At 33.7% G+C, this 13,685-nt stretch overlaps 1 protein-coding gene across 2 annotated transcripts in view; it reads left to right on the top strand.

Moving 5' to 3' along the window:
- Arid4a (AT-rich interaction domain 4A) overlaps nucleotides 1–13,685 on the top strand; it is a 77,907-nt gene that overhangs the window by 748 nt on the left and 63,474 nt on the right. For both annotated transcript variants that reach the window (XM_015480927.2, XM_015480930.2), the window contains exons 2-5: nucleotides 205–261; nucleotides 2,247–2,357; nucleotides 4,607–4,672; nucleotides 5,704–5,794. In XM_015480927.2, the coding sequence (XP_015336413.1) occupies nucleotides 256–261; nucleotides 2,247–2,357; nucleotides 4,607–4,672; nucleotides 5,704–5,794 (274 nt within the window). In that variant the 5' untranslated portion in view covers nucleotides 205–255. The remainder of the gene's footprint in view (nucleotides 1–204; nucleotides 262–2,246; nucleotides 2,358–4,606; nucleotides 4,673–5,703; nucleotides 5,795–13,685) is intronic.

Raw genomic sequence — 13,685 nt, forward strand, 5'->3', positions numbered from 1 at the left:
GGGGTGGACCAGGCTGCCCTTTGGCGCCGGTGGGATTCTCTTTGCCCTCTCGGCTCCTGCGTCCTGGCTGCCCTCCGAGGGGGTCTTTTCCTTTGGCTGCTGAGGGTTCTGCCCCTACCCGCTGGCGTTTGTTTACTTTCTTTTCCTGGGTCGCTCCCCGCTGTTGACTGATTCTGTGCCTGTCTTCCCTCTCCACGGTTCTAGCGACAGCGAAGATAACTCGTTGAGCTGGAACCCCACAGATCACCAATAAAAATGAAGGTAAGTAGAATCAACTCGTCTGAACCTCGTGCCCTGGACACTGCCAGTGGTGAGGCTGGTGCCTTGGAATGTCATCTTTTTGTTACTTAAAATTGATTTCTCCACTAAGCAGCACTTTTGGAAATGGGAACATGTGAATGGTGAGAAATATTTGTAATGCAGTCAGTTCAGCTCTCCTGTAGCAGTTAGCACTTTGGAAAGGCTGGGCCAGCCTTTCAATTGTTGTCCATTCGGCTAGTATTTTTAAACACTTCCTGTGTTGGCAGTAACCTTTGCAGAAGTAGAGCTTTTGTCTTGCTTTGGTTCTTTGGGGAATTTTTTGGAAATATTTTTTTTCTTGTGTGATTTTTCTCCCAATGTGATTTTCTGAGAGAAAGAATATGTGGATTGAGTAAAAGAGATATCATTTTCTTCTTGGTGGATAAAGCAGATTTCTACTGTTACCGTATTTGAGGTTGAACTCAAAACAATACTTAGTTTCAGTTTAGTCTTTATAGTAAACATTTTAAAACATATATCCGTCCTTGAATACATACACACATGCACATTCTTCTGAAGACTCCTAATCTTGGAAACATAGATGTTTAAAAAGGAAAGGAAGATCTCATAGCAATTTCTGGAGACATTTGTGTTTCTGGTTAGATATTTATTTGTCACACATATTCTCCAGTTTGCATTCTTTGTAAATGCCCTTGACTTTATCTATGTCTATACCTGATCCATGTCTTATTCACAGTTTTAGCACCTTAAGCTCTAAAAGGTAACATTTTCCTGAACTCTCTCATCTTCCTGTTTTCTTGAAATAAGTGACACATCTCACCTTCTCTAATATTACTTGGGAAAACTTACTGGAAAATGAGCACAGTTGTTTTCTATTTAAAAATATATAAATAAAGTAAACATGGTTACCTTTGCACCTAGTGATGTTGAATTGAACTTATGAATATGCATAACTTTTGAAGAAATAGGTAAAATGACAGACTGAAATAGCATCATTCTGTAACTCTGGAGATTAAAATGAATGATGGAATGAAATTTCTCACCTTTTAAAGTATCATTCTGATCATGGCCATTTGCTAAAATAGATATTTCTAGCTGGTGGTGGTGGCGGCACATGAATGTGATCCCAGCAACTTGGGAATCTGAGGCAGGAGGATCGTGAGTTCAAAGCCAGCCTCAGCAGGTTAGCAAGTCCTTGGTGAGACCCTGTTTCAAAATAAAACATAAAAAGTGCTAGGGATGTGGCTCAGTAGTAAAGTGCTGCTGAGTTAAATCCCCAGGACCTAAAATAAAATGAAAGTAGATATTTCTTAGTAAAGCTTTTTTTTAAAAAAAAAAAAAATACCAAGAAGACCAGTGTAGTAAACTAGTTATGGATGGAGTCCTGAACCATCAGGTCATATATGCATTCATCAGCTGAATTCAGACTTTACCTTTCCGTTACAGCTTTTAGCCAATGAATTTTCCAAAAAAGGTTGACTTCTTATCTGTGTAGGTATACTACATCTAAAACAATGTTGCCTTTAAACAGCTCTATCAACCAATTAATTATGTACTGTTAGTGTTAGATTCAGTAGAAATATTTCTTTTTAATTTGAAAACAATTATGGGAGGCCATACATGAATAAGTTTTATGAGACATTTGATAGGTTTTTTGTTTTCTCTTATTTTTATGTTTCTTATGCAAATATTAGCTTTTTTTTTTTACAAGACATTTGTATGTGGAGAATAAACGTTATTGAATTTCCTTTCTGATATTTTTTAATTACACTTTTAAACATTTTATGACATTAGGAAATTGGTATATAAAATGAAATGTTGTTAATAAAATGTTTGTTTTGGGGGTATTCAAATTATCAATGATATTAATAAGCAAATACTGTTTAATGTTCTCATTGCTTTAAACACAGAACTTTTTAATGCTGCCTTAGGCTGAGTAAGGGAAAATAGTAGTGACATTCACAGTTTTATGTTCCTTTCATCAGGCGGCGGATGAGCCTGCCTACCTGACAGTGGGAACTGATGTCAGTGCCAAGTACCGAGGTGCCTTCTGTGAGGCAAAGATTAAAACAGTGAAAAGGCTGGTGAAAGTTAAGGTAATATATATGTATGAATATATGTGTATGTTTTTTAATGTAACAGGTTCATTAACTGGATTAAAAGATTAGAGTTTTTTTATCTAGAGGGGAAGAATGAAAATATTTTGTTTATTGAACCCATAATATGTGAAAGCACTGTTATACACTAAGCTTATAGGAAAAGCACATGTTAAAAATTGAGAAATAACTTCAAATGAGAAATTATTCCAAGATGCTTCTATCAAAATACCACGCTCATGATACTCCTATTATTTGGATCTTTCCTGTTTGTAGTAGCATGCTTATTATAATCTGTTTTCTCCCCTTTCATAATGTTTGGGTAGACTGTTTCAGTAATTAGAAAGAACAGTACAGTGGGAATTGTGTTTTCAAGACAACATTAAAAATGAATCAAAAGTTGATTTTTAAGATGTTTTTATGACCAGAAAAAAAATTAGATTAATATATTACTGTATAATATTTGGAGATACAGAAAATACAGGTGAATTATTACTTATAGCTTACTTTTCAGAAACACTGTTAACAATTTTTGTTTCCTTCTAGTAATTTTTCCTTTATAAGTATAGTTTCTGTCAGTCTTTGTTATTTAAATGTAAAAGTTCCTATTTATAAAAATATTTTTAACATTATACATGAGCTGTAAAATATATCATGAAAGTTCTCCGTGATAACATTCCAAAGAGATTCAATGTGATCTTCTAGGTTTTGTAATGTGCCTCTCATTATTGTTGTTATTCTTGGATCATGCTGTACCTGTAGTTTGCAATTTGCTTTTATTCATTTACATATCTAATGTTTTCCTACCAGAATTAAGCACCAAAAAGAGGAAACATCTGACTTGTTCTATCCCTGACACCTACAATAGGGCCTAATACATAACAGGTTCTTAAAATTTGTTGAATAAATGAATGAACTGGAGCAGTGACTCGAAAAGTGTGGCTCTCAAACATTCAGCATTAGCCTCAACTGGGAACTTGTTCACACTGAAAATTCTTGGGCCCTTTTCCGACTTGTTTCCAAATCAGAAACTCTGGGGGTAAAGTTCAGTAATTGTGTTTTAACAAGCACTCCAAATGTTTCTGGTGCATGTAAAATGTTGAGAATCATTGAACTAGAGAAATGTGATTTGTGTGGTAGAGTTTTTCATGATTCTTATAAATTTTTTATTTAAATTTTGATCTGCCATTAAAACTTTTCTGTAAGTATGGTTAGGATATTGTTTGGTGTTCATTTCTTCTTTGTTTTAATAGCCTTTTAGTCATATAAGATTCGGTTACTAAATATTTATGGTAGAGTCTGATTATTTTTACTTTTTTTTTTTTTCCTGTGGCTCTCATTTACTGACAATCAGTACAGTGATAATTTTAGGATTGTTTTTATCATATATACATTACCTAGAATTTGAATTTGCTCATTTGTGTGATTGCCTTATTTGGGATGGTTACCCTATATATTTGGGAGGAAAGGATTTTGGAGGAAGGGAGAAAGGAGAATTAGAAAGGAACTATTTTGTAACTGAATTTGCTCATGATTATTGTTCAGATTAAGGACCTCTGGTTTTAAGTAGGCAGTAAAGTTTGATACCTTTTTAAAAAAAATTAAATTTATTCTAATTTGATATACATGAGAGCAGAACGCATTTGAATTTATACTACACATATAAAACACAATTTTTCATGTCTCTGTACACAAAGTAGAGTTACACCATTCGTGTCTTCATACATGTACTTAGGGTAATGGTGTCCATCCACCATCTTTCCTACACTCATATCCCCTCCCTTCCTCTCTCTCTCCCCTTTGCCCTACCTAAAGTTCCTCCATTCCTCCCATGCTCCCCCCCCCAAAGTTTGATACTTTTTTAAGAAAATATTTGATAACAACCAGAATCTCTAATGACTTATGACTTATTGATAAAATGCACTAAAGTTAGTTTTAAAGTTATAAAGTAATCATTATAGATTATAGATTTTCTATCGTTCATTCACTCGGCAAAGTTATTAAATGCCTATAATATGCATTGACACTGGCCTACCGCTGGGGATTTAGTAATAAAAGGAAGACTCTGGCTCACAAGGAACTCTAGTTAATGAGAGGGACAATAAGCATAAATATAAGACAATGTAATAATCAGAGGTAACCACAGGATACTAAGAAAGGGCCCTTAAAGACATGGTTGTTACCTTGTTAACATGAATGTATTGTTTTAAACTGAAGCATGCAAATTATTGTGCAAAAATATTTTTCAGGTACTCCTGAAACAAGATAATACAACACAGTTGGTGCAAGATGATCAAGTAAAGGGTCCTTTAAGAGTACGTATGTTATACAGTTTAATATCGAAAATAATGAATTGTAAACTCATACCATAACTTACAGAATTTAATTTTATAATCAACATTTTAAAAGAATGTTAAACAGAAAATAAAAATACAAATGAGATATTTGTGTGGTTAGTATAAATTATGATTTGCAATATTTGTATAGTTAGTATAAATTGTGATATTGCAATAATTGTATCTTTAAAAGAAGGTCAAGCATCTAACATCAGGGTAATTTAATATACATATAAATATGTTAAATCTTCGCCCATCCTTTGTTTTAAATTTTTAGACTGAATTTGTTTTTTTAAAATCGTTGCCGTATCTGAGATGATGCCTGCTAAGTTAGATACCAGTGTTGTAAGCTTGAATCTTCTGTTGTTCTGATTTATCAAGTAAACTATGTTCATTTCATAATTCAATTTAATGAATACCTTTATTATGTGTTCCGTCCATTTCTGGCCATTTCTTTATGTAATAAATCTTTGTTATGTCAGAGTACCACTTCGGTTATTATCTGATATACAAAGGTCTGGAAGCTGAAAGAAGGTCAACTGGTCCATCCTTCTGTCTCCAGGTGAACCTTTATCTAAAAGGTCCCTTAAATACAAATGCTGAGTCCAATATTCAATATTTCTATGAAAGAAAATTGAGACTATTTTGGTTGTCTTATATTTTTATGGTTCTTATTTAATTTTCTTGAAGGCAGTGTGATATAAAAAAGCTCTAAAGTAAGATTTAAGAGACTGGGTTCTCATTCTGGAATCTGCAAATTATTTTCTCTTTCTGAGCTGTAATTTTCAATTTATAAAATAGGGATGATAATAGTTACTTTACTTAAGCCAAAGTGCTTTGGGGTCAAATAACATAATGAAGATAGGAGCACCATAAATGATAAAGATCTAAGCTACAGTAAGGAAGAATTATGATAAGTATTATTTTTCTTACCTAGATAATGTAGATGGTGGGTGTGATTTGATTTGTTTGTTTAAATTTGGTAAGGAAATTTGGGTTTTATATTTTAGGTTGGAGCTATTGTTGAAACCAGGACATCTGATGGATCCTTTCAGGAAGCTATTATCAGCAAGTTGACAGATGCTAGCTGGTATACTGTGGGTAAGTAGTTAAGTAATTTAATACATAGATTTGATTTGGAGGTTACATATACCTCTATTTTGTGGATACACTGAAGCATTGTGTTGGCAGACAACCATGTATTTATTCTTTCCTGTCAATTTACTGGATATAGCTGGATTAAATTTTAATGATACCCTACTCTTAACAAAAATAGTCATTGCTTGGCCATTTGTATTGTTTCATCCAAGAATGTACTTTGTTTTAGATTACTTTGATATTTCTCTAAAAAAGTAAGAATATATGATTATTTTTCTTCCATAAGAAAAAAATCAGATCTTTTCGTTTGTTCTTTAATTGCAATTACAATTTCATAGGTGCTATTGCTACCTGTTTTATAAGGGTAATCTAGATGTTACCATAGAATTTTCAAGCTAAAAATGTTCTGACAAGAGCAGAGTCAAGCCCAGATGTTTGTAGCTCTATTTTTTATGCTCAGTACAATATGGGTTCTCCTGTTGGCAGATTTCATGAAAGATTTAAACCAACTGCGGTGGATTTAAGGTTTTGAGGATCTCAAACCTCTCAAATTTAGTAAGTCTGGGGATAGCAATGCAAGAATCTTTCTTTTCATAAATATAGTAGGTGATTCTGGTGTGAGTTGTACATACTTAGAAAAACAGACTGCATATAAGCTCCTGGGATTCCCAGCTACTGGAGAGGTTGAGATAGGAAAATTTTTTGAGTCCAGAGTTCCAGTTTAACTTGGGCAACAGTGCAAGACTCCCATCTCAAAAAAATCAAAGGAAGATGATCATGCTGTTAATGTGAATGTATTCTTAACATTCCATATGTTGGCTTACACTGGTTGTAGAAAACTTTAGTGAGAAGCAACAAGTATTATACTATCTGTAAATGAAAACCTTCAAATAGTACTTAAATAGTTGCTATCATTATGCTGATGAGAATACCAATAGATAATGTTTCCATATCTTGCAGTAGTTTGTACTACACAGTCCTGTGGATTACATCTGATACTATGTTTTATACTGGATACCTGTAGCATTGTTGTTTTTATATTTATATTTTGATATAAGTGGTGTAATTATAATGTAATTACCTTGTCAAAAGAAAGAAAATGATCTTTTAGGTTTACCTTTAGTGTACTTGATTCATTGCTTTGGATAAAAATCATTCATTTCCAGTTAATGCTCAGAGTTGTGAAGAACATACTTTGGTTTAAAATTATACTTCCTGTGTCTTGTTCTGTAGCTTCTATTAGCAGCAACAGTTTGCTGTATGTAACTTCTTTTCCTAACCTTTTTTATTCTCTTTGGACCTATTGTAAGTTGTTGTTTCACAGTGAAACCATTATTCTGAACTACATATTTTATTAATCATTGTTGTGGCTATTGATAATTGTTAGAGATTTAAAACGTAAGCTTAAAGTTAATTCTTACAGATTTAATAAATAGTTTTTTTATGTATTGAAGATGACATTGGTCAAAATGACAGAAGTTGGTTTGTGCAGAATCATGTGAAATTATGTATTGCATATTCAAATACTAATATTGCATCTTATGATACTTACTATCAAGGTTGCACTCAAATTACTTGTGAGGCTTTTCTGATTCAAATACTAAAATGCTCATGTTCTGCAGGTTTTCACATTCTGGGTTTCTGCATCCCAGAACAACCATTCGGTTATAAATTATGACCTCTGTACTCTATGTGAGTGGTATTTTAAGATTTCTGAATACAGATTGATACTGAGCATTCTCTATGGGGCTTTTCTGTGTTGGGTAATTACAGAAGAAATTATATCATTCTTGTTCTCAAACTACTTAGAACCTAAATTGCATATAATCAAAGTATCAAGCATTAGCATACATAAGAATCAGTTGGCACTTACAAAAAATGATTTGAGGACCTCAAATCTCCAAATTTAGTATGTCCAGGGATGGCAATGCAAAAATCTTTTTTTTTCTAAGTACATTAGGTGACTCTGATGCAGGTAGTACACACTTAGAAAAACAGATGGCACATGGAGAAATAGAGATTTATTTTGGGAGAAAAATCCAAATTATTAAAGAGGACTGGGGATATAGCTTAATGGCAGAATGTTTGCCTCACATGCATAAGGCCCCAAGTTCAGTCCTCAACACTGTAAAAACAGAACAGCAAAAATAAAATATTAATGATTTTTGCATTTATGTGCATGAATCAGATTTTCTTCTATAAAAAGATTTTGAGAGGCACTATGAAGTTAAAGCACACTCATTATATTACCCTACTATGAGTAATGTTTATTGACGGAGGTGGACCAAAAGAATGGTCAGAGTACACATAATGAGTTTTTTTACTATTTGCTTTAAAACAGTGGCAAACTGAAATGTGTGCATTCTTGTAAGTCACGAGCTTCCTATGTATTTCTTTTATTGAGCATATATTACCCATTATGTTTAATTGCTTGTTTCTGGAAGTTTTCTTCATTTCCCGTTGTCAGCAAACTATTATATAGGTAGAATCAGAAAATTATACAAAGTATTGATATTCTTTATGATCTTTTTTTTTTTTTTTTTTTTTTTTTTTTTTTTTTTAAGAGAGAGAGAGAGGAGAGAGAATTTTTTAGTATTTATTTTTCAGTTTTCGGTGGACACAACATCTTTATTTTTATGTAGTGCTGAAGATCGAACCCAGCGCCCCGTGCAAGCCAGGCAATTGTGTTACCGCTTGAACCACATCCCCGGTCCCATTTATGATCTTTTTTTATTTCATGAAATCCCTGAAGTTATGTTGCATTATTAGAAATGAAAAAAGAAGACACCACATTGCTGTCTTGAATGAATTAGGACTTTTGATCATTAATTATCTAAAATTATCATTAGGGTTGGGGTTGTGGCTCACTGGAAGAGTGCTTGCCTAGCATGTGTGAGGCCCTGGGTTCATTCCTCAGTACCACATAAAAATAAATAAATATAATGGGGAAAAATGATTAAGAAAATAAAATGAAATTATCATTAGTCAGTGACATTAATTCCTTGTTTAATATAAGTATTTTTCTTCTGTTATAGCTGGTTAACCAGTTTAAAAGAGATTATGGATGTAAAATGATTCAGTGTTTTTAAAATTTTAAATCTAATGCCACTTTGCCCCCCAGTGTTGAACTATACATAGCCTCAGGTCATTTTTTTTTTTTTTTAGCATTAGAATATCATCTCTATCATAAAACAGTTGCTTCCTACCATAATCTATTGATTTGACAGTTCTAATCCTTCCACTAAATATAAGGAATCTGTGATATATGTGACTGTTGTTATCTGTCTAGTCATTCAAAAGGTGTCAGAATTGATTTTAGAATTTATATCTCCAATTGAATATTGCAATTAGCTCCTCAAATATAAAACTCAGATATTTTGAATGTACCATTTTTTTTCTTTTTTCTTTTTGTAGTACTAAAAATAGCACATTGTACTTGTAAAAAAAGGAAAATTTAAAGGAAGAAAATGTCAGCAATCTACATATTAAATGTATATATATATATACATCCTATTTCAGGTTTAACACTAAACTTGATTCTATTGTTTAAATTAGTACAATATTTTTATATCAAGAAATACTTTTTAAGAATCAGATGTTTTTGGCCAGGTGTAGTGGTACATGATTATAAGCCCAGTAACTTGGGAGGCTGAGGCTAGAAGATCACAAGTTCAAAGCCAGGCTCACCAATTTAGTGAGGTCCTAAGCAACTTAGTGAAACCCTATCTCAAAATTAAAAAATAAAAAAGTCTGGGGATGTGGCTAAGAGGTTAAGTACCCCTGGGTTCAATCCCCAGTAAAAACGACGACGACAACAACCAAAAAAATCAGATATTTTTGTGTCTTGTAGTTATTGTTTGAACATTTGTTATATCAGATTTCCTAGATGTTCTTTGATAGAGTATTGAATAGAGGATGTTAAATTAAAATGCTGAATAGACTGTACTACAGGCTCATAAAGCTTTTAATTTAGTCTTACATACCCTTTTATGACAATGTTTTTATAATCAAATCAATCACAAAAATGTTTTCAAAACCAGGTGATAAACACTTACTAGGAGGTCATTAATTTAGAGAAGTACTAAGCATCAAAGAAATCTTTGGCTTTAACCCATTATTTAAATGATCATGTAAAAGACTTAGTATTCCCCCGATATTTTGTTAATGTAAATACATATGTATACATACACACATATATAAATTTCTTCAGTTTGTAGATTGCTTAAGTTTTTGAGGGACTTTTGTAGCTATCACACAACTCTTAGAGTAACAGTTCTTTGAGAACTATTGGAACTAAAGCAATCTTGAACAAAAAGAACAAAGCTGGAGGCATCACACTACTGATTTCAAAACTATGGCAATCAAAACAGCATGGTCCTGGTACAAAAACAGACATGGACCAATAGAACAGAATACAAAGCCCAGACAGAAATCCATGCATTTATAGTCAGTTGATTTTCAATGAAGGTGACAAAAGTGGGAATGGAAAATCTTTTCAATAATGGTGTTGAGAAAATTGGATATTTACATGAAGAAAATGGAATTAGAGAATCAGCTTATACCATATACAAAAAAAAAAAAACCAACAACTGAAAATAGATTAACTTACACCTCAAATTATAAAATGACTAGAAGAAAATGTGGCTAGAAGTTCTATCACATTTACCTGGGCGATAAGTTGTTTTTTTTTTTTTAATGATTCCAAAAGCACACTGCTATGGTTTGGATGTGGCTTGTCCCCAAGGTTTCATGTGTGAAAGCTTGGTTTTAGTGTAGAGATATGATGTGGTCTGGAACCTTTAAGAGATGGGCCTGGTTTGAAGTGTTCAGGGCATTGCAAGAGTGCTTTCCTTGAAAGGAATTGAGTTACTAAGAGCAAAGTGGCCTTTAAATCTTCCTCTGGCTTCCTGTCTCACAGTGATCTGTCTTACCCATGTACTTGCCATCATGCCATCTGCCATTAGGCCCTCATCACAGGTTGAACTTATTGGGCTGCTTGGTCTTAGATTTTCAGCCTCCAAAACTGTGAGCTGAATAAACCTCAGCTTCAGGTATATTTTGTTTTAGTAAGGAAAATGGACTAATACAATCAACAAAAGCAAGAATACATACATGGATTACACCAGAATAAAAGTTTCTGCACAGCCAAGAAATCATTCAACAAAGAGACAACCTGTGCAATGGGAGAAAATATTTGCAAATAATACATCTGATAAGGAGTTAGTATCTAAAATACATAAGGAACTCAATAGTAAGAAAATAGCCCAATTTAAAAATGGCAAAGGACCTTCTGTGTTCCAGATAAGTTTCCCCAAAGGCCCATGTGTTAAAAGCTTTAGTGTAGAAAGTTTTAGTGTAGAAATATGGTCGCTAGCCTGTGGCATGATTGGGAAGTGGTGGAACCTGTAAGATGTCTGGTCATTGGGTTGTGCCCATGAGACCCCAGCCCTTCCTCTTCCTCTCACTTTTGGTGAATGGTTTTGCTATGCACTGCTGCCATGATGCGCTACCTCGCCACAAACCCCAAAGCACCTACCAATCTTGAACTGAAACCTCCAAAACTATAAGCCTTTTCAAATAAGCTTTTTCTCAAAGTTGATGATTTCAGGTATTTGTTACAGTAACTGGAAGCTAACACAGGACATAGATATTTTTTCAAAAGAAGACATACAAATGGTCAATGGACACCATCATGCACTACATAATGACATTTTGTTCAGTGACTGACCACATATATGACAGTGGTACCACAAGATTATAATTGAGCTGAACAATTCCCATCACCTAGTGACTTCATGAACTTTGCAATGCAACAGTTTACTCACACACATGCTTGTGATGCTGGTGTAAATAAACCTGTGCTGCCAGTTGTATACAAGTATAGCACATACAATTGTATATGGCACATAGTATTGATAAATGACAATATTATCAGTTTATGTATTTACTATACTATTTATCATTATTTTAGAGTTACTCTTTCTACTTAAGAAAAAAATGTTAACTGTAAAGCAGCCACAGGCTGGTCCTTCAGGAGGTATTCCAGAAGAAGGCCTTGTTATTCACAGGGGATGACAGTTCCAATGGTGTAACTGCCCCTGAAGACCTTGCAGTATGACGGTATGACAGTGCAGAGGTGGAAGATGGTGATGTTGATGCCCCTGACCTTGTGTAGGCTTAAGCAAATATGTGTTTATGTCTTAGTTTTTAACAAAGTTTAAAAAGTTAAAAAAAAAAAGAAAAAATTTTAAAATAGACAAGGCTTATGAGAATATAAAGGAAGAAAGTATTTTTGTGTCGCTGTATAATGGATTTGTGTTTTAAAATGGGTGTTGTTATGTGGGTCAAGGAGTTTAAAAAGTGAACTTTATAAACTAAAACGTTACAGTAAGCTAAGATTAATTTATTATTGAAAAAAGAATTTTACATACATTTAGTGGAGCCTAAATGTTCAATGTTTATAAGATCTACACTAGTGTATGGTTTTGCTCTAGGCTTTTACATCCACTCATCACTCCATCATTGACTTACCCAAAGCAGTTCTGGTCCTCAGATTCCATTGATGGTCAGTGCCCTATACAGGTGCATCTCATCTTTGTTGTTTTTCTTTAAGTAGATTTTCGATTTACATCAAGTGTTGTAAAAACAGAGAGACTATTTTTTGACTTTCTATGCAATATTTTTACTGTACCCTATGTTTAGATATTTTAAATACACAGGTAGTTACTCTTGTGTTACTCTTGCCTACAGTATTCAGTACTGTAACATGCTGTACAAGTTTGTAGCCCAGGAGCAATAGACTGTATTATACAGCCTACTTATATAATAGGCTTTACCAGCTAGGTTTGTGTAAGCACCCTCTGTGATGTTCTCACAATGATGTAATCACATGATATTACAGTTTGGATCTGGTGTGTGTCCTAAAGGCTCATGTGTTGAAGGCTTAGTCCCCAGTACACAGATGAAGATTTGGGGAAGTGATTAGATCTCTAGGGCTCTGACCATTGAAGGATTCATACCTTAGTGGACTATTGGGAGGTGGTGGAAACTGGAGGAGGAGGAATCTATTTGGATAGTATGGTTCCTTGGGGGCATACCCTTAGGGACTATACCTGACCCTTTCCTTTCTTTCTGCTTCTCAGCTGCTATTTTATGAGCAGCTTACCTCTTCCACACCCTTCCACCATGATGTTTCTGCCTTGGAGCCAGCTGACAAAGGACTGAAACCATAAGTCAAAATAAACCTTTCCTCTTCTAAGGTGTTTTTCTCAGATTATTTTGTCAAGTTGACAAAAAGCTGACTAACACCACTGACAACACATCCAAGAACATATTCAGACTCTTGTTAATTGATGCATGACTGTAGATGAAAGAACGCTCAATATATTAATCATCAGGAAAATGTAAATTAAAATCACCATGAGGAATCACTTAACACTTGTTGGAATGGCTGTTATCAGAAGGACAAAGGATAAGGAGTACTAACAGGGATATGGAGAAAAGAGAATGTTTGCAACCCTTGTTCATGGGAATGTAAATAGGATAGCCAATGTAGGTTCCTCAAAAAATTAAAATAGAACTTCTATATTATCCAGCAATTCCACTGGTGTTTATCATACATCCAAAGAAAAATGAAACTAGAATGTCTAAAATCTATTTGCACTCCCATATTCATTGTAGCATTGTTTCTAATCATCAATATATGGAACCAATCTGAGACTTTATCAACAGATGAATGGATAAATAAAATATGCTATATATTCATAATGGAATACCATGCAACCTTGAAAAAGAAGGAAATACAGTCACTTTTGACAACATGAATGAATCTGGAGGATATGCTAAGTGAAATAAGCCAGACACAAAAAGAAAAAATGCCACATGAACTTTGTTA

This window comes from Marmota marmota, unplaced genomic scaffold (genome assembly GCF_001458135.2).
Source record: "Marmota marmota marmota unplaced genomic scaffold, marMar, whole genome shotgun sequence".
NCBI classification, from domain to species: Eukaryota; Metazoa; Chordata; class Mammalia; order Rodentia; family Sciuridae; genus Marmota; species Marmota marmota.